The sequence below is a fragment of the Macaca thibetana genome, chromosome 12 (assembly GCF_024542745.1).
Source record: "Macaca thibetana thibetana isolate TM-01 chromosome 12, ASM2454274v1, whole genome shotgun sequence".
Classification (NCBI taxonomy): Eukaryota; Metazoa; Chordata; class Mammalia; order Primates; family Cercopithecidae; genus Macaca; species Macaca thibetana.
In genome coordinates this window covers 15,340,849-15,365,611 of record NC_065589.1, presented here as the reverse complement: position 1 = coordinate 15,365,611, position 24,763 = coordinate 15,340,849, and the positions used below count along the sequence as shown (strand labels likewise).

General features: G+C 39.5%; 1 protein-coding gene across 3 annotated transcripts in view; it reads left to right on the top strand.

The window, feature by feature from the left end:
• COL4A3 (collagen type IV alpha 3 chain) overlaps positions 1-24,763 on the top strand; it is a 148,613-nt gene that overhangs the window by 93,108 nt on the left and 30,742 nt on the right. For all 3 annotated transcript variants that reach the window (XM_050752305.1, XM_050752307.1, XM_050752306.1), the window contains exons 19-32: positions 682-766; positions 1,970-2,005; positions 4,710-4,874; positions 7,688-7,780; positions 8,240-8,335; positions 11,162-11,232; positions 12,024-12,206; positions 14,174-14,342; positions 17,670-17,762; positions 18,737-18,841; positions 21,123-21,220; positions 21,779-21,929; positions 22,283-22,396; positions 23,789-23,956. In XM_050752305.1, coding sequence (XP_050608262.1) covers positions 682-766; positions 1,970-2,005; positions 4,710-4,874; positions 7,688-7,780; positions 8,240-8,335; positions 11,162-11,232; positions 12,024-12,206; positions 14,174-14,342; positions 17,670-17,762; positions 18,737-18,841; positions 21,123-21,220; positions 21,779-21,929; positions 22,283-22,396; positions 23,789-23,956 — 1,627 coding nt within the window. The remainder of the gene's footprint in view (positions 1-681; positions 767-1,969; positions 2,006-4,709; positions 4,875-7,687; positions 7,781-8,239; positions 8,336-11,161; positions 11,233-12,023; positions 12,207-14,173; positions 14,343-17,669; positions 17,763-18,736; positions 18,842-21,122; positions 21,221-21,778; positions 21,930-22,282; positions 22,397-23,788; positions 23,957-24,763) is intronic.

The following is a 24,763-nucleotide window of genomic DNA, read 5'->3' as shown; positions in this document are numbered from 1 at the left end:
AGCACTCCTCACTGTGTATTTTCTTAGATTCAATTCCATATAGCTCTGATTGCAGCTTCTACTAACCTCAAAAGAAGTTCAACTGAGGAAGGAAATGGTTAAGAACACTGGCAGTAGGTCCACTGAGCATGTCAGAAACAATATTCCTCGATTCTTGCAGGCCAAGGGTTCCCTGGAATTTAAAGAAACAATAAATACAGTATTTTTTGATGTGTGGGTTCCATACACTTCCAAAATGAAAATAAGTTCAGTCCTCCAGGACCAGCATTTTTGAAAAGTAAAATAGAATAGAATAAAAAGTGTCGGGGTTGATCGTATGTTGTAAGAATAAGTCATTATTTTGTGAAACTTTCATTTTTCTATACATATGCACACATACATAGGTATGTATGAATGTGTACATATAAACGTGGGTGTGTAACCTGAGTCACATCATAAAATGTGTTTCTAATTGAAAGCCCACAAAATATCTGATACTGTGACACCACAAAGCTCTACTTATTTAAATTTTTCCACCTACATTTACGTGACTATCATATACCTGCTAACATGTAAACCTATGAATTCAGGAAAAGAAGGCAGCCATCTTTGGGCCAAAATGAAGAAACTGAAGTAATTATGCTTGGTGAGCTGTCCATAAATAGCTATCCTTTCTCTGTATTCATTTCTTTCTCCTCTAAGACAGAATATTATGACACATACCAGGAAAAGGGAGACGAAGGCATTCCAGGCCCACCAGGGCCCAAAGGAGTTCGTGGCCCACAAGGTAAGAATAAATTTCTTCCCAGAGCATTTGCTGAACATATTTCTGGTTTTCTTTCAAGGTAATAAATAGCATGTGCTTATAGAGTTGACATGGGTGAGGAAAGGGAAGGGAGATCTCTTCGTTTTCATAGGGCTGTTATTTTTGGATGTCTCCTACTCTTCATATTTTTATTTCATAGGTAGTATACTGGGAAGGTAATTAAATTATCTTTATGTAGCAAAGCATAAAGTTCAAATCTGTCATGGAAACACTTGGAGGAGGGCAGGAGGAGCGAGTACAAGGCATTGGCAATCTCAATGGGATTATGAAGGGAAAAATGGAGACCCCGAACAAACTCACAGAGATTTGCAAGGGGGAACTGAAACTCTGGTTTCCTGACTCTTGGAACAATGATCTGTCCTTGATGCCATGAATTATTGTCTCATGTACTTATACTGTATCTCTTTGGAGAAATCCAAAAGTTCTGGGCCAATCCCTCTCATCTCTGGCTACATATTGGAATCCCTAGGAACTTCTGTAATGGCCTCGTCAAGGTCCCACCCTGTCATTCTGATTTCATTGTCTGGAGGAGGGCTCTGGACACTGGTAGATTGTAAAAACTCCCTGGACTAGTCCAGTATGCAGCCAGGATTGGGAGCCACTGATCTAGACAAATGATTGATACGAAGAAGATTTCAAAGGAAAATTTTACTTAAAAGAATAAAATTTCCCAGTGTCTTTAAATAAAAGGACAGATGAATACAGACATTGATATAGATTGTCTTAAAAATCTGGTTCACTTACTATAAATCACTCACACGTATATATAAAAGAATTATAACCCCCAGGATATTACAGGTGGAAGCAATCTAAGATGGAACACCAAGACAAACTGCAGATCCTGGATGTTCCAGCACTGTTTGATTTTCTGGCGTCTGCACTTCCAGCAAAGTGCTGAACACACAACAGGCTCTTAGTAAATCTCTGTTGAATTATGTGAAAATGATAAGGCGGCATGATTTACTTTTGAGTGTTAGACTTCTAAGATTTGTTTTCTCTTGTCTAAATAAGAGAAAATTTCTAATGTTTGTCTAGGTGAGAGTAGGAACAAATACGAAAACTCTGTATTATTAACTATCATTATATTGTCACCCAAGATTTCAAAAGTAGATGGGATAGCATTTACATCTTTCTAAGCAATTAATTAATGTTATATATTCCCAGGTCCCAGTGGTCCCCCCGGAGTTTCTGGAAGTCCTGGTATGTCCATGTTTCTTAGCGTACAAGTAGAAATGCTATTACAAAGGAAAATACACTGTCCTCTATTAATTTTGCATTATTTACATAAGACAAACGTTTCACTAACTGATCTAAAAGTGTTTCCAGGCTGGGTGCAATGACTCATGCCTGTAATCCCAGTACTTTGGGAGGCTAAGCGGGGGGGGGGGGGGGGGGGGGTGGATCACCTGAGGTCAGGAGTTCGAGACCAGCCTGGCCAACATGGCGAAACCCTGTCTCTACTAAAAAAAAAAAAAAAAAAAAAAAAAAAAAAAAAAAAAAAAAAAATTCAGCTGGGCATGGGTAGTGCACACCTGTAATTCCAGCTAGTCAGGAGGCTGAGGCAGGAGAATCGCTTGAACCAGGGAAGCAGAGGTTGCAGTGAGCTGAGATGGTGCCACTGCACTCCAGCCTGGGCAACAGAGTGAGACTCCATCTCAAAATAAAATGAAATAAAATAAAATAGTGTTTCCAGCTTCTTAAATTGTCATATTTGCAATTTATAGTGGAAGAAGGAGTGGAGCTGATACAAACTGATATAGAAATGCTCTTTTTCACTTCTCAGCAGTTTTAACTAAGTGTAAGCACCTTACTGTCAGGAATTTTTACAGTGACTTCGGGGTATGAGCAGGGTCCTTGAAACTCAGAGGAGGTACAGAAATAGAAAACAATGTTATGGTAATGAGGTTGGTTTAAAATGGTAGTTTTCATAACATAGCACGAGTTGCATGAGGATGCCTACATTACACTTTTTCTGTAAAGTTCTAAACTTTCGTCTGTGACTGATTAGAGTGTTTACCTTTTGAGAGAGGAAAAAGAGTTGGCTCAGGGATGGTCCACAGGGACTCATCAAGTATAACTGTAGCGTGTTCTTTTTAATGAAAACAAAACTAAGAAAAAAGAGCAAAATGTGATGAACTATTAGGCACCTGCCACTGATCATATTTTTCTCTGTATAATGTTGTATATTATACTACGTCATAATTTTGAAAATTACTCAAAATTAAGCAGACTGCAGAACTATAAGTGTACTATAATTCCACTATTAAAAAAATAGATACAGAAATGGATAAATATCATATGTACCGGAATATGCATGGAAAGATATATCTCAAACTGTTAATAGTAGATATCTCTTACAGTTAGAATGGGGCAAAAAGATATTTTAGAGCTCTGACATTAAAGAAGACCTCCTTCCCCCTGCCAGGCCACTAAGTTAAAAAAAAAAAAAAAAAAAGGCTCCTTTAAGAAGCCAATGAGTGGAAAATTACAAAGCTCTAATTCCAGAAGAATTTTAGGATTGTTTTTTCTGTTTCTGTGAAAAATGGCATTGGTATCTTGATAGGGATTGCATTGAATCTGTAGGTTGCTTTGGGTAGTATGGTCATTTTAACTATATTAGTTCTTCTGATCCATGAGCATGGGATGTCTTTCCATTTGTTTGTGTCCTCTTCAATTTCTTTCACCGGTGTTTTGTAGTTTTCCTTGCAGGGATTTTTCACCTTGTTGGTTAAATGTATTCCTAGGTATTTTATTTTGTGTGTGTGGCTACTGCAAATGGGATTGCCTTCTTGACTTCTTTTTTGGCTATTTCATTATTGGTGCATAAAAAAGATGCTACTGATTTTGATATGCTGATTTCATGTCCTGCAATTTTACTGAATTTGTTTATCGGTTCTAAGAGTTTTTTTGATGGAGTTGGGGGTGAAGAGAGATTGGTTAATGAGTACAAGCATACAGTAAGATAGAAAGAATAAATTCTAATGTTTGACAGCAGAGTAGGGTGACTATAGTTAACAACAATGTATATTTCAAATTAACTGGAAGAGAGGACATGAAATGTATTCAACACAGAAATGATAAATATTTGGGTCATAGATACTCAAAAATACCCTGACATGATCATTACACTACACATTCAATACATGTAACAAAATCTTACATGTACCCCATAAATTAGAACAAATATATATGCCAAAGTAAAATATGATAAAAAAAAAATACAAAACTCTGAAACATGTCAATCAGAAGATTCTGTCTTTACGTTCACATAACAGGACATGATCAGATATTACCTCAGCTGGTTTCTCAGCCCTTTGCTGGTGGCATCTCTCTTCTTAATAGTTAAAATGTTTGTGGGACAAAGATTTGAGACTGTCTGCTCCTCACATTCTCACCATTTTAAGATTAGGGTGGGGTTTGTGCCACCAGGCACAGCTCCTTTCCCAGGAGGTGACCATCCCTCATCATACCCTTTTATGTCTAAGACACTGGCAGGAATAAAGTCCACTTCACAACTTTCTCTCTTTCTCATTTTGGACACTGGAGGCATCCTCTAGTCTCTAATAAAAAAAAAAATTTTACAAAGTAGCATATATGGAAATATTTCTCACTTCCTTTTAAATAAAAAGATACAGTGCATCCCAAACTCTGTTTCAGTTTCTTGTAATAAATTAGACAAATTTTCTCGTGGGAATGGAATGTTCTGCACTTCGCTGTAGTGTGGTTATTTAACAAGGCCACAGATGAAAAAAGCAAGGATATTCACTTTTTTATTCAAATGTGGTATGTACCTCTCCATTGTGCAATTTTTATAAATAAAATTATATTACTCTTACAATTAAAAAATAAATTTGTATTAATCAGGAAAAAATGTAAAATACAAGAAATGATTATTTTCTCCAAGGATCATCAAGGCCTGGCCTCAGAGGAGCCCCTGGATGGCCAGGCTTGAAAGGAAGTAAAGGGGAACGAGGCCGCCCAGGAAAGGATGCCATGGGGACTCCTGGGTCCCCAGGTTGTCCCGGTTCACCAGGCCCTCCAGGATCGCCGGGACCTCCAGGACCACCAGGTAAAGATGTGGAAGGGGATCCCTTTTGTGTACAGCACCAAATGACAGTTGTGTGCAAACCAGGGGTGACAAACCCTCCTCACAGCTTAGCCACCAGTCTGTGTGGTTTTTATGAGTTATCTTTCCGATGGTCTTCATTTCACTAACTCTATGTGAAAGAAATTGATGCAATGACTACTTAACAAATGCAGCAAAGTCTTAGCCAGAGTTTCCCAGAGAGCAGAGCAGGAGGCAGGGACAAAGAGAGTGATGCGGGGAAGGATGGGTGGCTATCAAATTGGCCTTGACCAAATGCAACTACCTGTTCAGCCCCAGAGACTATCTTCTAAGAAGCCTGTGCCAGGGGAGAAAGAGGCAAGAACGTATCCATTTGCTCCTAGTTCCCATGGGTCAAAGATTTCCCCCCAAGAGAGGAGCAGCCCCCCACCTCCCATCCTCCCACTTCCAGGCTGTGTCTGCGTGGTTCCCAGGAAGTCCCATGCCTTGGCATCAGCAGGGAAGCCCCAGGACAGTAGGCCACAGGTGTGCCGCATGGGTGTAAGGCAACATGCTATGAGGTAAAGGGGTCCAAGATGACAGAGCTGTGGCCCAATGGACTTGAAGTGGTGCTCACAGGTCCTGACACAGGCATCCTCTCCTTTGCATTCTTCTACAGAGCCCCCTAGCATTCTGTGTTGGCTCACAGGTACAAGAGGTCCTCACGAACATATAGATCACACTTTATATTTTACCATAGCTTTTCTGGGGCCAGGTGTGGTGGTGTGCCTATAATCTCAGCTTCTTCCAAGTCTCTTTTAAGATGGAAATTTACGGCCGGGCGCGGTGGCTCAAGCCTGTAATCCCAGCACTTTGGGAGGCCGAGACGGGCGGATTACGAGGCCAGGAGATCGAGACCATCCTGGCTAACACAGTGAAACCCCGTCTCTACTAAAAAAATACAAAAAACTAGTCAGGCGAGGTGGCGGCGCCTGTAGTCCCAGCTACTCGGGAGGCTGAGGCAGGAGAATGACGTGAACCCGGGAGGCGGAGCTTGCAGTGAGCTGAGATCCGGCCACTGTACTCCAGCCCGGGCAACAGAGTGAGACTCCGTCTCAAAAAAAAAAAAAAAAAAAAAAAAGATGGAAACTTAGTATCCTCTTTTTTTCTATGTCAAGGCTGACATACAGAGTTCACAGGGCTAATAAAGCTAAAGCTGAGATCTGGGCCCAGGTGCTCGTGGCTCCCTCCCGGAGGTGTCATGCTCCCTCAGTGCCTGCTACACTCTGTCCAGGGGTCTTTGCTTCCTACCTTCCCTTCTCTAAGCAACACCCATCTGTCCTTCAGACTGCAGCTTCAAGTTCAAGTCCAGCAGAAAGCTTTCAATGAGTCCACATCCTGTAACTGCCAAGGTTAACCCAACTGTAGAAGTTTTTACATTGCCTTATCTTTGTCTTTGTCAGTTTTTCTTACAAGAATCAAAGTATTTTGAGGTCAAAGACTATATCTTTTTAACTGTTTAAGCCCAGTATGTAGCATGGGGAACACTGCAGGTACTCAAATATTTTTTGAATTAAGCATTAATTGAGTATGAAAATGTATAAGTATACAAAAATGTATGAATGTAGTATTCATATAAGTCTACACTAAGTATTAAACTTTTATCAGATTGTACCATTTAAAGATGACCTTCCAGGTATTTTAAAGACGCAGAAAACTGATCACAAAATGGTCATTCTTCTGTGTTCCAACGAAATTAAATGTTTCTAGTGGTATCTTGTTTTTCTGAAATTTGGGACAGCTATGGTACGGTTTTTAAATATTTGCTTTAATCACCATTGCCTTCAACCTGTAATTGAAATGACAAAGCCAACAATTAGATTACTGAACACAATTAACCAGTTTAAGAGAATTAGCTGTCCATTGTAACATTACAGTAGCAGATAATGTGGAAGCTGAAAAGAGCTTTCTTAGAGACCCGCCTTAAGAATAACAACTCAATTGATGTGGACAAGCAACAAAGAGAAAACAGATGATACTCTGAGTCAGAATCCATTTTTCTTTTTCTCAACATATATTAAGCATCTACAGTATATCAGGAAAATACAATGTATCAAAAAATATCCAGAATAAGATTTGATCCTTTGCCTCAAGATGCTAAAGGGATTGTCTGTGTATTAGTCTGTTCTCATGCTGCTAATAAAAACATACCCGAGACTGGGTAATTTATAAAGGAAAGAGGTTTAATTGACTCACAGTTCAGCATGGCTGGGGAGGCCTCAGGAAACTTACACTCATGGCAGAAGGGGAAGCAAACATGTCCTTCTTCACATGATGGCAACAAGGAGAAGTGCTGAGCAAAATGGGGAAAAGCCCCTTATAAAACCATCAGATCTCATAAGCACTCATTCATTATCACAAGAACAGCATGAGGGTAACCACCCCCATGATTAAATTACCTCCCACCAGGTCCGTTTCAAGACACATGGGGATTATAGAAGTACTACAATTCAAGATGAGATTTGGGTGGGGATACAGCCAAACCATATCAACTTGGAATAACTGGAAACAACTAAGTAAGATAAAATAGGTTGATTCTGTGACCAAAAAAAAATTATAAAATGAGCTTTCGAAGATTAACTACCTTAAAAATGTAATATGAAGGGAAGAGCTGGTCACCATGTCTTCTCAGTTGCAGATAAACTTTTAAGACTAGGCTTCCAGTACAAGCATGAGAGAGATGCACTTCAAATAATACGTATATTACAACACTCGCTAAGTTGAAAAAAAAAAACACACACAAATAAAAAATTGCCTTTGGTGCTGTATTTTTACAGGTGACATCGTTTTTCGCAAGGGTCCACCTGGAGATCGCGGACTGCCAGGCTATCTAGGGTCTCCAGGAATCACAGGCGTTGACGGGCCCAAAGGTTGGTTCAATCAATAATGTTGTATTAGGATAAGCCTTTTTCATCATCATTATTATCATTGATTTTCCCCCTGAGATAACAATGACCCCAAATAGCTACCAGTCAGTGATGATTTTGTTTATCTGTAAATCAATAATTTATTTGGCACCTATGCAATAAATTGTTGGATATCCCTAAAATGTGAGTTTTCGCCTGCATGCAAGGAAAGAATCACTGAAATAGATGTTTTATGTTAGAGTCTTGAAATTTCCCCTTTCAGAAGAACTGTAGAGCGCAGAACATTAAAGTAAGCAGATCTATAATAGATGAATTTTAAAATTAATATGTATAATGTCCTAGATAATTTTCAGTACATAAAAATGTTTAAACGTAATAAATGATAGTGTGGTTGGAAAATATTTGTTCTTTCTGAGAGCTCGGTGTAGCTTTATAAGTAATGCTAGTGTACTCTCGTTGCAGGAGAACCAGGCCTGCTGTGTACACAGTGCCCTTATATCCCAGGGTCCCCTGGTCTCCCAGGGTTGCCAGGGTTACATGGTGTAAAAGGAATCCCAGGTACAAACAATTTGCATGCAAGTGTTTTTGCAAGCACAAAAGGGTCAATACACTGGAAGAAAATAAAGGCATTTGATTGGTGGATGTCATGACGTGGTTTATATGAACTTGGAGGGAGAGTTTCAAAAACATATATTTTATTAACATAAAGTCAGCCAAAATCCAAGAAAAGCTGGTATTTTTCCCTGTTCCATTTTAGTTGCTGACCCCTAGCAAAGTATTGTGTTAGGCAGGAATTGTCAACACAGAGTCCTACAAGAGAACAGCAGTTAACTGAAGGCAGTGAAGCAGCTGCATGAAACACACACCCTCTTTCTCTTCCATAAAGAAACATGCTCTCTCCCTTTTTTCTCAAAAGACACAACCCTCCTCAGTCCATTTTTTCATGTTCCTACTTTCAAAAGAGTCATAGGAATATGTGGTATTTCACTTTCTTCTTAAAGATGCAAATGCTATTTTAAAAAATTGCAACATCCTCAGTGCTGGGGACAAGAGAGTTGCAGAACTACAGTAAACAAACTGAGGGCACATTTGAACGGGCCAGCAGGCACTCGGCTCTAGCCCATTGTTACTGTGCAACATGTTAGGCCCCGCATTAATAAATCTTCCAAGTTTTCATCAGAAGAAAGGAATTGGAATTTTTATTTAAATCTCATGGTGCTTTTTTAAAAAAAAATATTAGCCACTAAGTCAAATTTTGAAAGGGGGGGGGGGGGAAACATTTTATAGCCAGTGTCCTGAGGCTTAAATAAAGGATGATTCACAAGTTTTCTCTTGACAATTCTGTACCAGGCCAGGACTCTCTGTCCCACTTGGTTACTCACGGTTGTCACCACCTCTGCTTTTGACCTCCCCGTCTTCAGTCACAAAACTGCCTATGGACAAAACTTTGAAGTACAAAACATCTCTGTTTATTGACTGGGTTCCTCTGCCCCTTGTGCCACTCCCCTGTCTACACAGGGCCTCTCTCTCCCTTGCTACCACCCACAGTCCTGACTCTGCCACCAGCACCTTGGTCTTCAGACAGTGTCATCAAATTATGTATCATTAACCAGTAAGAGTTGAAGTTACAGAGCCGTTGGCCTGTGTGTTGGGCACTGTTTTAAGTGTCTTATGTGCCTCCATTCCTTTATTTCTCACATCATCCCTAGAGGTTGGTGCTGTAATTAACCCCATTTGACAGATGAGGAAGCTGAGGCATCAGGTGGCACAGCTGATAATGATAATGTGGTAGAGACTGAACTTAAATCCAGAGGCATGCTCTTGCCCTCCATGCCTGCATCCCCTGACCACAGTGCTGTAGCCTGTCTCCTGGGGGGCTGCTTTTGGGGAGTTAATCCAAAGGTCTACCTGGCAACCTGGATAGGGAATATTATATGTTATCTCCATCCAGTAGCCATTTGCATTGGCATAGGGTCTTCTGGGAGACTGGGTCCCAATCCAAAGAAGAAAGACTAATGGCGGCAGCCATGGACACTGTGGCCAGCCACCGGACGACATGCACTTGGGCAGGGATCCTTTGTCCCCTCGGATCCCACTGACTTCTCCTTTATGAAGGCCTCTGCTACTTTCAATGGCTGCTCCTGCCCTGGCTCACAGGCTTGTGAGGGAAGGAGGAGTGGGGAGGTAGGGGCTGTTCCTTATGTCACTCCTGTTCAGTATCCAAATATCCAAGGGAAGTGTTCTATTAAAACAAAAACCAAAAGGAAGAAAATGAACGAGGGAAATAAAGAGGAAAAACAATAAAAGATAAAAAATCATTATTTTCCTAGACTGTCCTTGAGTCTCCTCTTTGGCTCAAGGTGAGCAGGTGAGCAGCTCACTGATGCTGTCCACTCGTTGCATTGTTGTATTTTTCATAGTTTCTCTACATTTGGCCTATCCAGGTGCAGCTCAAAGAAGATATGTAAGCAGTAAAATGGTTTGGATCCCTATAAAAATATACACCCCAGCTCAATATCTTGCAAAAAATAGAATCTGAATAAATATATGCTGATTAACTGACCAAAGACCCACCCAGAAGGTCATTTAAAGGGATCATCTTTACAGAGATATTTAAATATCTATGGGAAATATAAAATTGTACAATAAAATGCAGTTTGTCAAGAGACATTCAAAACCTTAGAAAAGTTTGTGACCATTTGCCTCTGCCGTTATACTTTTAAAAATTTATTATAAAGGAAATAATTGGATAAATCTGGAAAGCTAAATACCCAGAGATATTTTTCAAAGCATTGTTTACAACAGTTAAAAGTTGAAAAATGTCTACCTAACGTCTAAATGTCTAAAAACAGAATTTAGCTAAATAAATGATGGCTCACCAACACAATAGGCAGCATGCAGCCATTTAAAACGAAGCTATAAATTCATACTTATTGACATATGTATACTATAATTCCAAAATAGTGTGTATATGAGTCCTATGCACTTGTGGATATAAAAATTTATCATTAATATACATTAAACTTTAGCAAATATTATCTTCTGGTAGTAGATTTATAGGTGGTTTTTAGTCTCTTCTTTCTGTATAATTTTCTTATAACGAGCATATATTACTTTTAAAAGTAATATATACTCAGAAAAAATAAAGATATAATCTTAAAATTGTGAAGATAAAATTTTAAGGAGCTAAGATCTGAGTTACTTTTTCCATGATCTCTTGTTCTGTTATTTACTCCCATTCTCTTATTGCATTTATGTTTTATGATAGAAGCTGTCTTTCTTTCCCCATAAGAAAACACTCTATTTTCTTCATACATTGTATTACCCTGTCCACTCAGAGTTGGCGTTCAATGAGGAGTTAGTTAATAATTCGTTGATTTGCAGGAAGACCAGGTGCAGCTGGCTTGAAAGGAAGCCCAGGATCCCCCGGAAATACAGGTCTTCCAGGAATTCCAGTAAGATTTCATGTTTTTAAATCTTTAGCTTCCATTTGAAAAAGTGCACACTCTAGAAACACGGTTGCAACACACTTATCAGTTTGGTGCCTTGCAAAGAGTAGGCACTTTATAGATACCTGTTGATTAAATGAATAAATCTGTGACTGATTAAGTGAATGAGTCAATGAATTTATAAACAGTTTGAAATGGTATCAGCAACAGAAAACAGATTAGTGGTTGCCTAGCGCTGAGGGTGGGAACAGAGGTTCATTGCAAATGGGTTTGAGGGAATTTGGGGGCGCGATGGAGATGTTTAAACACAATTGTGGTGATTGTGGGATGATTCTATGAATTTACTAAAAATCACTGGATTGTACTCTTATAAAGGAGAAATTTTATGGTATGTAAATTATACCACAGTAAGTCTGTTAAAAATTAGAATTTTCATTGTCATAGTGAATCAAAAAGTTATAGATAAATATACTTAGATCGAATTATTCAGAGAGGCTTGTTAAAATTTACCAATATTCAAACATAACCTGAATTATGGTGATTGTTCTATGGTATTGAATTAGATTATGGTGTGTATTGTTTTGAATTACACTATCTAACTGAATTATTTTTCAGTTTTGGAAGTTAACAACAAAGCAAAACAAACAAAATGCTTGAAATAATACTTGTGGACCAAAGAAAGTGTGTTGAAAAAATTCATGTTAAAATTGAAAAGTTCTTGTCCACACTGCTTTTAAGATTGACACAAGAAGAATTCTAACAAAATACAATGCAGATTCATTTCTGTACTACCCTAGGGTTTCCCAGGTGCCAAGGGTGACCGAGGACTTAAAGGAGAAAAAGGTGAAACACTTCAGCCTGAGGGGCAAGTGGGTGCCCCAGGGGACCCGGGGCTCAGAGGCCAACCTGGGAGAAAGGGCTTGGATGGAATTCCTGGAACTCCAGGAGTGAAAGGATTACCAGGACCTAAAGGCGAACTGGTTGGTATTTAGCAACTTTACCCTCCCTATGAATGAAGTACTCTGAAGTTTAGAGATAAAAGTGATTTCTTTTCCAAAAATGGCCGCTCAGCACAGTTCATCCCTCTAACTGCAGAATGAAGCATCTTCAAATTAGCAGGAATAACCCAAGCAAATGGTTATAGTATTTTGATAAAATAAATAGGTAGCATTCAGTGATTTCAACCAAACAAAATTCTATATTGATAATAACCCCATCTCATCCACAAATTACAGTTCCATATTTGTATCAAATGAGTCCATGGAAAGGTTCAGAAAATGATATATAGTGGAAAGTTTAATAAATATTTTGGGGGCTATGTCCATACTTTTAAGTAAAAATAAATGCATTAGAAGACAGCATATTCAGAGGTATCATAATCAAATAAAGAGACTGTTTTGTCGTTTTAAGATATTTAAGTTTATGTCAATTTAATCCCTTTTCATGAAAGAATTTCTCACATTTTTTTTTTTTTGCAGGGCAGGCAGTGGGGAATGGAGTTTTGCTCGTGTTGCCCAGGCTGGAGTGCAATGGCACAGTCTCAGCTCACTGCAACCTCCATCTCCCGGGTTCAAGCGGTTCTCCCACCTTAGCCTCCTAAGTAGCTGGGATCACAGGCATGTGCCACCATATCCAGCTAATTTTAAATTTTTAGTAGAGATGGGGTTTTACCATGTTGGCCAGGGTGGTCTCGAACTCCTGACCTCAGGTGATCTGCCCGCCTTGGCCTCCCAAAGTGCTGGGATTACAGGTGTAAGCCAACGCACCCGGCCCTAAGATTTGTTTTAAAATGTCATAGAGTGAGAGGGTGAGCACCTGTCATCATAACGTATTTACAAGAGGTTTGCAAGGGATGCTGCCCAAACTATTCTATGAAATACCAGTTTCTCCCGGGGCTAACCTGTGTTATCCAATAAAACAGATTTTACTTCAAACAGGTTTGGAGACACTTGGTAAACAAATTTAAAGATTCATTTACAGACCCTTTAATGTCAGAATATGAACTGTGAGTCTTCCACATGAAGATAAGCTATCTGGTCTTTCCTAAATGCTTCTGACTACAAAATCCTTTTGGCTGGCAGCATCTACAGGGCCAGCAGTTCTCAGACCCTGCCTTGGCCAAGTCCCAGGCTGTTCACTTTGTGGTAGTTATGCTTATAAAGCGACAGTGCCAGAATTCTGTTGGTCTAGTATTAAGAGAATTTGTATGATGTCCCTACTTGCATCTCACTAATTTTTCTTTATAAGTTCTGGTAAAGATATTCCATAAAGTAAATGAGAGAAAAATCAAGGTGGTGATTTGTGGAGGCTTACACCCTGTCATTAAAAAAGGAGACAGACCACTTAGCCATCTGATGATATTGAACAATGAAAAATTGAGTCAAATTTATTTCGGAGGGCCATGTTGGGAAGGAAGAGGGCTTAAATTATTTTGTCAAATTCAACTTCTTTGAAATCTACAAATCATTTTCAAGGTTACAGCATATGAAGATTTAAAAACTAGACAGTTTATGAGAGAAAATGGAAGTGGGAAATCCCCTTTGTCATGAAAATACCTGGTGAAAATACAAATAAAGGTTTGCTGTACTCATTTTATTTCAGTAATATAACATTATCATAAAAATCACAGCTAAAGTCATTTGAACTACTGTCAATTTGAACTTAGTTCTAGTGGCTATTATCATATGAGAGATCTGTCATTGTAAGATATCTCAACTGGGACTCAAGACAGTTTCAAGTTCAAAAAATGTTGCTAAACTCCAAAGGACACAAAATGGCAGAAACCTGTAGTGCTCTTATTTTAGTAATAATTCTCATCAAATGCCAAATGCTTTTAATTCAAGATCTCAATGACAGCCTAACTGGTATTCATATCTGGAGGACGATTAACTTGTCGTAAGAAGATACTGGAATGAAGCATGGTTCAAACACATTCCTGTTGTCACAGGCTCTGAGTGGTGAGAAGGGGGACCAAGGTCCTCCAGGGGATCCTGGCTCCCCTGGGTCCCCAGGACCTGCAGGACCAGCTGGACCACCTGGCTACGGACCCCAAGGAGAACCTGGTCCCCAGGGCACGCAAGGAGTTCCTGGAGCCCCTGGACCACGCGGAGAAGCCGGTTGGTTAGTTTTCTTTCCAGTCCTGTTTTCCGATGGAGTGGGTTGATGGTTTCTAGAGCTAACGAAGCTTCTCAAAGACTAAGGAAAATACAGAAACTTGCTTCTAATGAATAGAATATGTCATCTCACAGATGCCAGGAAAGAATATGTAGGGTATGTTAGAGAAAACTCATCTTTTCTCCATTACTGGGCAATTGAACTGAAATTTCCTAGGATATTCCATATCTATTACTTATATAAATATATGAAATGAATAGATGCTAAGCGTCATTGCAAATTTGTTGTGTGTGTGTGTGTGTGTTTTTAGAGACAGGGTCTCACTCTGTTGCCAGACTGGAGTGCAGTGGCATAATTATAGTTTACTGCATCCTCAAACTTCTGGGCTTAATAGATCCTGCCGCCTGGTCTCCTGAGTAGCTGGGGCTATAGGCATGTGTCACCACGACCAGCTAACTTACATCTTATTTTTATTTTTTGTAGAGACAGGATCTTGCTGTTTGTCCAGGCTGATCTCCATCTCCCAACCCCAAACAATCCTTGCTTCAGCATCCCAAAGTGCTAGGATTACAGGTGTGAGCCACTGTGCCCAGCCACAAATTTGTTGATTTTGATCCATAACTCAATGGGCAGGTTACAAATAAAACTTTAAAATATCTAAGACAAATGAAGGAAATGGTCTGATAATAGTTTAAAAGTCCAGGTAACTTTTGGGATATACATATACTGGCCATAGTTCTGGATTCAGGAGTGTGGCTGAAGGTCAGAATAGCATGCTACTGACAGTTTTAAGCAAATAATGCCACCATGGTCATGTTTTACTTCTAAAATCACTTTAGGCTGGGCACAGTGACTCACACCTATAATCCCAGCCTTTTGGAAGGCCAAGTCGGGCAGATCACTTGAGGTCAGGAGTTCAAGACCAGCCTGGTCAACATGGCGAACCCCCATCTCTACTAAAAATACAAAAATTAGCTGAGCATGGTGGCACATACCCACAGTTCCAGCTACTTGGAAGGCTGAGGTAGGAGAATCACTTGAACCTGGAAGGTGCAGGTTGTAGTGAGCCGAGATCGTGCTACTGCACTCCAGCCTGGGCAATAGACTGAGACAATGTCTCAAAAATAAATAAATAGATAGATATATAGGTAGGTAGGTAGGTAGGTAGGTAGGTAGGTAGGTAGATAGATAGATAAAATAAAATCACTTTAAAGGGGTAGACCCAGTAAACCCGTGGTCTCTAAATCATTTTATAGTATCTTCCCTCATCGGTAAAACTTTTAGAGTGCACAACCTTACATTATGTGTTATAAATGTATGCATCATTTCTGTCCACACATGCATGTAAATCTTAAATCTTCTTATGACTTTCTCTATATATTAAATAAATAAATAAATATTTATGTTTATCCGCACCTTACTTTGGAGGCTGTTATTCTTTTTTTTTTTTTTTTTTTTTTTTTCTGAGATGGAGTCTTGCTCTGTCGCCCAGGCTGGAGTGCAATGTTGCAATCTTGGCTCACTGCAACCTCCGCCTCCTGGGTTCAAGAGATTCTCCTGTCTCATCCTCCTGAGTAGCTGGGATTACAGGCACCTGCCACCATGCCAGGCTAATTTTTGTATTTGTAGTGGAGATGGGGTTTCACCACGTTGGCCAGGCTGGTCTTGAACTCCCGACCTCAGGTGATCTACCTGCCTCGGCCTCCTAAAGTGCTAGGATTACAGGCATGAGCCACCATGCCTGGCTGAAGGAGGCTGCTGTTCTAATCCAGGTACTAGCAAACGGTGGTGGACCACTGTCCTAGTCCAGCCCACTGCCTGATTTTGTATCAGGCTAAGATTTTGTATCAAGCTAAGAATGGTTTTCACATTTTCAAATGATCAAAAAAACATTTAATGATATTTTGTGATGCATGAAAATTATATGAAATTCAAATTAGAGTATCCATAAATAAAGTTTCTTGGAACACAGCTGCACTCCTGTGTGTACTGCCTCTGGCTGCTTTTATGCTACAATGGCAGAATTGAGTAGTTGAGTAGATTTGAATCACGAAGCCTAAATTTCTTACTATCTGGTCCTTTACAGCAAAAGTTTATTTAGCCCTGTTCTAATCCATCACCAAATGCTCTATTGTTGTTGCTGTTTTTGTTGTTGTTTTTTGAGATGGAGTCTTGCTCTGCCACCCAGGCTGGAGTACAGTGGTGTGATCTCGGCTCACTGCAACCTACATCTCCTAGATTCAAGGGATTCTCATGCCTCAGCCTCCCGAGTAGTTGGGATTACAGTCACACACCACCACGCCTGGTTAATTTTTGTATTTTTAGTAGAGACACGGTTTACTACGTTGGCCAGGCTGGTCTTGAACTCCTGACCACCCACCACCTAGGCCTCCCAAGCGCTGGGATTACAGGTGTGAACCACCACGCCCGGCCTCTTCTGTTATTTCTAAATGTGAATCTTTACTAAAGGACTCCATTGTCATAAAACATATTATTATCAAAATTGTCTCATCACGTACTGTAAACCTATTTTTTTCTATAAATAAATGACTATATAGACAACACATCACTAAACATGTTTTTAACATTTGCCACTGTGGTCAGAATGTTATATCGTGTCCTTATCTGCTGGGTAGGCATTCTTTCCCTTATGACAGAGAACTTACCAGAGAGGTTAAGAAAAGTGTCCAAGTTCACAAACCCACATCGGCCTTGCCCATATCAAAACTTACTGTTTCGTTCAATAGGCTTCCTGTGGAAACTAGTCACCCAATAAATAAGTATCCTATCAGTATTCACCAACGTTTAAACTTAATTCCATATTATCAATTTTTTGGAATAGACTGTTTTCAATAGACCAGCATGTTAGGCTATTAATTTCCCTTTTAGAAAAAAAATAGAAGTGCAGCTCGCTGCCAGCGCTCATTTAATTTTACATAAACGCGTTCTTTGAGGCTGAAGCAAATCTGATTTTCAATGTGAAATAAAATACAATAACTGTTCTTGGAGTTATTTCTAAACAGAACTTGTCTCTAATCCTAATAGAAGGGGGTAAAGTTAGGACTGTCATCTGTGAGTTATCTCAGAGTAAACAGGAAACGGGTTAAAACAATTAGACAATTGTCTAAACTTATAAATATTTGTTGATTCAATAAGAAAGTTTCTATGGGCTGGTCGTCCTTAAGCTAGTTTTGAAGCCTGTGAAAACAGAGGTTATTTTTTATTTTCTTTGGGATATGTTTATAAACCCTTTATAATCGTATTTTCCCCTATCATCTAAGACAAGCTTCAGTATATACCCCAATCTTATGACCACAACTTTCCTTAAGGTCCTAGGGGAGAACTCAGTGTTTCAACACCAGTTCCAGGCCCACCAGGACCTCCAGGGCCCCCTGGCCATCCTGGCCCCCAAGGTCCACCTGGTAAGTACCCTCTGCCAAATCTGGTGCATGGCATCAGACAACACCCTGACTCTCTTGGAAAAATACTGTCCCCATTATAAGGAAAAAATGTATTCATTGGCTCCAAAAGAGAGCACAGGGCAGTGTCTTATCTGATAAGCAAGCAGGCTGGGGACTTGCTGTAGTTCTCTGAGGTTATCCAAATTATTCTAACTAACTGGTGCTTCTAATATAAAGGTTCCAGAGGAGAACCGATGTAACTACTTAAGAGGGATTTTAGAGCAGAAAAACCTTTATGGAGTTTTGGCGGGGGAGCAAGTGATGTTTGCCCACTGGTAATTCGTTAGGATATTTTCCATAGCATCTTCATTTGAAAACCGAATTTCTTTGCCAACGTGATGTAAAACTGAGTTTTGCATGCATGGAGGGAGACTTACATAGTTCAAGACATCTAGAATATTTCCTGTTAGGAATTAAATTATATGGACAAAATTCTTTGCAATTCCTAAAGATTAGTCCATTGGATAGGGACAGGGAAGGGGAGCATATGATTGGGGTTGTGTTAAAACATTTTTCTTGGCTGGGCGTGGTGGCTCCCGCCTATAATCCTAGCACTTTGGGAGGCCGAGGCAGGCAGATCATGAGGTCAGGAGATCGAGACCATCCTGGCTAACATGGTGAAACCCCATCTCTACTAAAAATACAAAAAAATTTAGCTGGGCATGGTGGTGGGCACCTGTAGTCCCAGCTACTCAGGAGGCTGAGGCAGAAGAATGGCGTGAACCCGGGAGGCGGAACTTGCAGTGAGCCAAGATCGCACCACTGCACTCCAGCCTGGGTGACAGAGCAAGACTCCATCTCAAAAAAAAAAAAAAAAAAAAAAAACTTAATGTGCAAAAGGGATAGGATGACACAGAGAACTTAGACATTTTCTTTTATAACAAGATGAAGGAAAGTTGCTGATGTGGAGATGCATATGTGTTTTTGTTTTTAAGGTATGCCTGGATCTATGGGGAAATGTGGAGATCCTGGTCTTCCAGGACCTGATGGTGAACCAGGAATTCCAGGAATTGGATTTCCTGGGCCTCCTGGACCTAAGGGTAAATTTAAAATTTTTTCAAACATAAAGTTCATTGTGGATATTTAGAAGATGTATATACGTATAAATAAAATGAGTAAAATACAATATAAAGATATAAAGAGGATATAAGATATAAAAATGAGTAACATAGGAAATATCCATAATACTCTTTAAAATGTTTTCTGGCCAGATACAGTGGCTCACGCCTGTAATCCCACACTTTGGGAGACTGAGGTGGGCAGATCACTTGAGGTCAGGAGTTTGAGACCAGCCTGACCAACATGGTGAAACACCAACTCTATTACAAATACAAACATTAGCCTGGTGTGGTGCCACGTGCCTGTAATCTCAGCTACTCAGGAGGCCGAGGTGCAAGACTCTGTCTCAAAAAAAAAAAAACAAAACAAAACAAAAAAAAACTGTTTTCCAAGAGCCATAAATGGAAAAATCTCTTATAATAATGTTAGGTGAAAAGGCAGAATTTACATTGATTTATGCAATTTCATTTCAGTTGTATTTTTTAAAACACATAGAAAACAACTAGAAGGAAATTCACCAAAATGGTAATAGTGAACCTTGATTGTTGGCTTTCAAAAACATTTTTGATACTTCTCAATAAATGCCTGCATCTTTTACATGTATACATTTCTTTTTATTTTTTTAAATAAGAAAGGAACTATTAAATCACAAATAGCTGATTTCCCCATACACTCCAAAATAAATTACGGAATTTATTTTCCTGTAGGAAAAAAAAAAAATGCTGTTTCCCCTCAAAGAGGAAACACTCCAAAAAAATCTAGATGCTGAGAACTCACACAATGACATAAACCTGCCCACTGACAAGTACATGAAAGTCCTGTCCAGGATGACATATGAATAACCTGAGTCCCTGGATTCTCACACAGAACTGCAAGTTTTATGAAAATTTCATGTTTGTTACAATATTATTTAAAATGTTTGTCAAAAATAGCATCCATGTTTTGGTGTTTCAGCTCTTGGATTAGTATGTCATCAGTGTTTATTACACATTAATTTTGCCCAAATATGAGAATATTGATTTCAATTTATGAGTATTTGAAATGGAAAACATAATCACATTTCCCATGGAGTCTCAAGAATGGCTTTGAGTCCAATTTCTTGGTTTTCTTCCTAATGATCTGTGAAGTAAGGGAGCCTGGCTCACATTTGTACTTCATTCTTCTTGGACCCTGCATTTATAAATTACATCCCTACTTTGTAACTCTAGGTATTGACTCTCTGGAAGAAGACTGTTGACCATGGGAACCAGAACTAACCCAAGAGCTCCTTGAAAGTAGAGATTTACAGTTTCACAATTGAATCTAATGAATCCCATGAACTAACTGCAAATTAAATATTGGTCAAATGAGGGTATGAAGGAACACTCTGAATGCAGCCTTGCTTCACCGTGGCTTCCTCTTCTCTACCGGAGAACACAGAAAATGTGTTGACCCCTTTCTCAATTCGCCTACTATAAAGGCATAAGAAGTTAATCCCTTATGTGCAATGGATGCTATGGGGCATTAGGACTTAATTCTCTTAAGCAACTCTGTTGGGAAAGGCTACCTGGGGTGCTGAAAAAGCTCTATATCTTTTTTTTTTTTTTTTTTTTTGAGATGGAGTTTCGCTTTTGTTGCCCAGGCTGGAGTGTGACTGGCACTATTGGCTCACTGCAACCTCAGCCTCCTGGGTTCAAGCAATTCTCCTGCCTCACCCTTCTGAGTAGCTGGGATTACAGGCGTGCATCACCATGCCTGGCTTTTTTTTTTTTTTTTTTTGTATTTTTAGTAGAGATGGGGTTTCTCCATGTTGGTCAGGCTGGTCTCAAACTCCCGACCTCAGGTGATCCCCCCACCTTGGCCTCCCAAAGTTCTGGGATTACAGGTGTGAGCCATTGCACCCGGTCAAAAGCTCTGTATCTTAATCTAGGTCATGCTTACATGAATACATCTGTATATAAAAATCCACTTACCTGTACACTGTATGTTAAAAATACTTCAAAAACAAAGTCAAATGGTCAACCAGCATCAGTGCTTTGAAGAATTGCTGAATCAAGATCATAGCCATACTAAACAACCAAATAGAGAAAGTTATTTTTTAAAATGGGAACCAATGTAATTTGATTTGGAATTTTAAAAAAATTGCTAATTTATCAGTTGGTTTTATTATCATTTAAACTTTCATAAAAGCATCTCTGGCTGGTTGAGAGATAAGAGAGTTACTGCTCAGAATCTTTCAATAAGACTAATCCTACAACAATGTTTATTGTTTTTTCTCTGTAGGAGACCAAGGTTTTCCAGGTACAAAAGGATCACTGGGTTGTCCTGGAAATTTGGGAGAGCCTGGGTTACCTGGAAAGCCAGGCGTCCCAGGAGCCAAGGTATGCAAAAATTCAAACTCAAACTGTCACAGAAGACAGGGTGGGTGACCACTAATTGGCCAGTTTGTATGCACCTACCTGGCAGAACACTCTAGATGTAGAAATTATCAATATATTTGTAGATGATGAAGATGTTAAATTTTTTAAACGTTTCTCTGGATCATCTTCCATTTTAGAAAGGAAAACATAAGGTGTCAGAATGCAGATTTCATCTTGATAGCATCTTTAATCGTTTCATAAACACTCGGAGTATTTAAAATGGGACAACACTAGAAAGAAATGTGGTTAGCTATGAGAAAAACGATCAAAAGTAAAAACATCTAGATTTTTCTCTTTACAGACAATCCCACAGTCTTCTGAAAAAGTGGAGGCTACATATCCTGAAGTGTTATTAAATATAATCTTATAGAAAAGTCAGCAACTAGAGTTCAAAAAGGAAAGTTGATGGCATGGTGGTTGCTGTGCAACAGGGACTTACAGCCTCCGTAACAGAGACTAGTCAGTATCAGCGAGGATTTGGAAGCACTATATAGTAATAACATAATTTCTGTGCTATAGGGAGAACCAGCAGTAGCCATGCCTGGAGGACCAGGAACACCAGGTTTTCCAGGAGAAAGAGGCAATTCTGGGGAACATGGAGAAATTGGACTCCCTGGACTTCCGGGTCTCCCTGGAACTCCAGGAAATGAAGGTCTTGATGGACCACGAGGTACAATAGCAAGTGTGATTACTTTTCTCCACTGTTAGCTCTGCTAAAAGGCAGCAAACTGAATGTGTAGGTGTTCTAGAAATGAAGAATTCTCAATTAAAATTTCTAGTTCGAGAAATAGAATCTGTGGAGCCTAATTATTTTCCCATCCAATGTTCCTGCCCTGCATTTCTTCCTTCTTTCCTTCTTCCTTCCTTCTTTTTAAATGAGTGCCCTCTACAAAAGGTATATTAATGGTAGTAAATATAGGTCTGATATAGGTGGGAAAAAAGTTAACAGAAGAATGATTGCTATAGCAATACCAAGACCTTAAGTTCTAGCACCTGGGTATAATCGTGTGCTTTCTTTTGCAGGAGATCCAGGGCAGCCTGGACCACCTGGAGAACAAGGACCCCCAGGAAGGTGCATAGAGGGTCCTAGGGGAGCCCAAGGACTTCCAGGCTTAAATGGATTGAAAGGGCAACAAGGTAGGAGAAGGGCCTCAAAACTGGCCACCAGATGGGCAGGAGACATGAGACTCTTGCTCTGTGCTTTGCTGCTTAACATGGGAACTGTCCAGCAACAAGTCCTGACCACTGTTCAATGAGAAATACTTCAGAAGTGTAAACCTTGCTGTCATGGGTTTGTTGCACACAGTAGTGTGTACCACCTATAAAGGAAGAAACCTGAAGTTAATATAGTGAATTGCTTTGTATCTTTTATGCAAGAAAAATATGAATGCTGAAGACAGCGAGAGATTGGTGTGTGTTTACATATATTTAGATATATATAAATTCTCAGAAAACATTTTACCTTTAATACTTTTCATAAGGATATTAAAGTGGTAAATTTATCCTTATTATTAAAATGTGGTAAATGTATGCAATGATACCAGTTTAAAAACTTATAAACTAAAATATGTAGTTGATTGTTTTACACACAATATAAAAGAAAAAACATGAAAATAAATCTAAATGATGCAGGCTAGATGTTCCAGATGATGGAAAACTTACTTTATGTTTTTGGATCCTCTCAATCAGATCTGATGAACTATTCCTGGAAAAATTTGCTTAGGAATCAGTTAATGTCTGTGGTCTATCATATTGCTTATATGTTCACAAATACATTTTTGACCAAGACCTTAACTGTTACAGTGGCATTATTATTGTTTCCAGAGGCATCCAGTGACTTACCTCTATGTGAACGGCTCTGTATGTCTTCTGCAGGATACAGAGTGAGCAGCATCATAAGGTGCAGTCCCAGAATGTGTCTGCAGGACTAGAAAATAGATATAAAGACTATACTTGTATTACTGCCTGAGTCATTGGAGCAGAGAATGTTAGAGCCAGAAGGGAGCTCAGAAATTTTACAGAGGGGACATTAAATACATACACGTGCGTGCACGCGTGCGCACACACATACACACACACAAACACGTGCAGGCCTAAGTGCACAGTTACCCCAAATCACAAAGCTAAATATTTACAGCCATAAAATATTTCTAAAGTGGCCAGGCTCTGTGGCTCATGCCTGTAATCCCAGCACTGTGGGAGGCCGAGGCGGGCAGATCACTTGAGGTCAGGAGTTCGAGACCAGCCTGGCCTGTGTGGCAAAACCCCATCTCTACTAAAAAGACAAAAATTAGCCACGCGTTATAGTGCATGCCTGTAGTCCCAGCTACTTGGGAGGCTGAGGCAGGAGAATCACTTGAACCAGGGAGGCGGAGGTTGCAGTGAGCCGAGATCGCACCACTGCAATCCAGCCTGGAAGACAGAGGCAGACTCCATCTTAAAAAAAATATATATATATATATTTCTGAAGTTAGGAGGGGAAAGCATTTGTGGGTTAATTAATTCATTCATTCATTTATTCATACACAGGCAGAAGAGGTAAAATGGGGCCAAAGGGAGACCCAGGAATTCCAGGCTTGGATAGATCAGGATTTCCTGGAGAAACTGGATCACCAGGAATGTCAGGTCATCAAGGCGAGACGGGACCACCGGGTCAAAAAGGATATCCAGGAAATCCAGGAATTTTAGGGCTACCGGGTATCCTTTTTTGTGTTTCTATTTTTCTTCTTATTTCCTCTTCCTCTTAAGGTGGCTCTGTCAGCTGTACATAGGCATATGCTTTTGACTCTACGATTTTACTTAATATAACGTTTTCCTTCTAAATTATTTGTAAGAAACCAGGGGCCATGTTGCAGGGAAACGGTGGTGGCTAGATGAACACATTTCACAATTACCCAGAATGTGGCTATTTTTGCTGTGTAATCCTTTTTATATACGACTACTATAATATGTTTGCTAGTATTTTGTTGAGAACTTTTGCATTTATATTGAGAAGGGATATTGGTCTGTTGTGTTCTTGTGATATCTTTGGTTTTGGTGTCAGAGTAATGCTGGTCTGGTAGAACAAGCTGGGAAGTGTTTCCTCCTCTTGTATTTTCTGGAACAGTTTGTGAAGAATTGATGCTCTTTAAACATTTGGTAGAATTCACCAGTGAAGTTATCTGGGTCTGGGCATTTCTTTGTGGGAAGTCTCTAAATGACTAATTCAATCTCTTCATTTCTTATAGGTATGTTCAGGTTTTCTATTTCTTCTGGAATCAGTTTTGGTATTCTGTCTCTCTAGAAACTTGTCCATTTTGTCTAAGTTATCTGATTTGTTGACATAGAGTTGTTAATCGTATTTCTGTATAATTATTTTAATTTCATGGCTATGTTTATTGTTTATATGTTTGGGGAGAATATTCTGTTCCCTCATGGTATAAGGACCTCACTGATCTCCCCTCCGGAAAAGAGGCTAAAACAACTTAATCAACACATTATCTTTTCATTCATCTTATTGGGCTA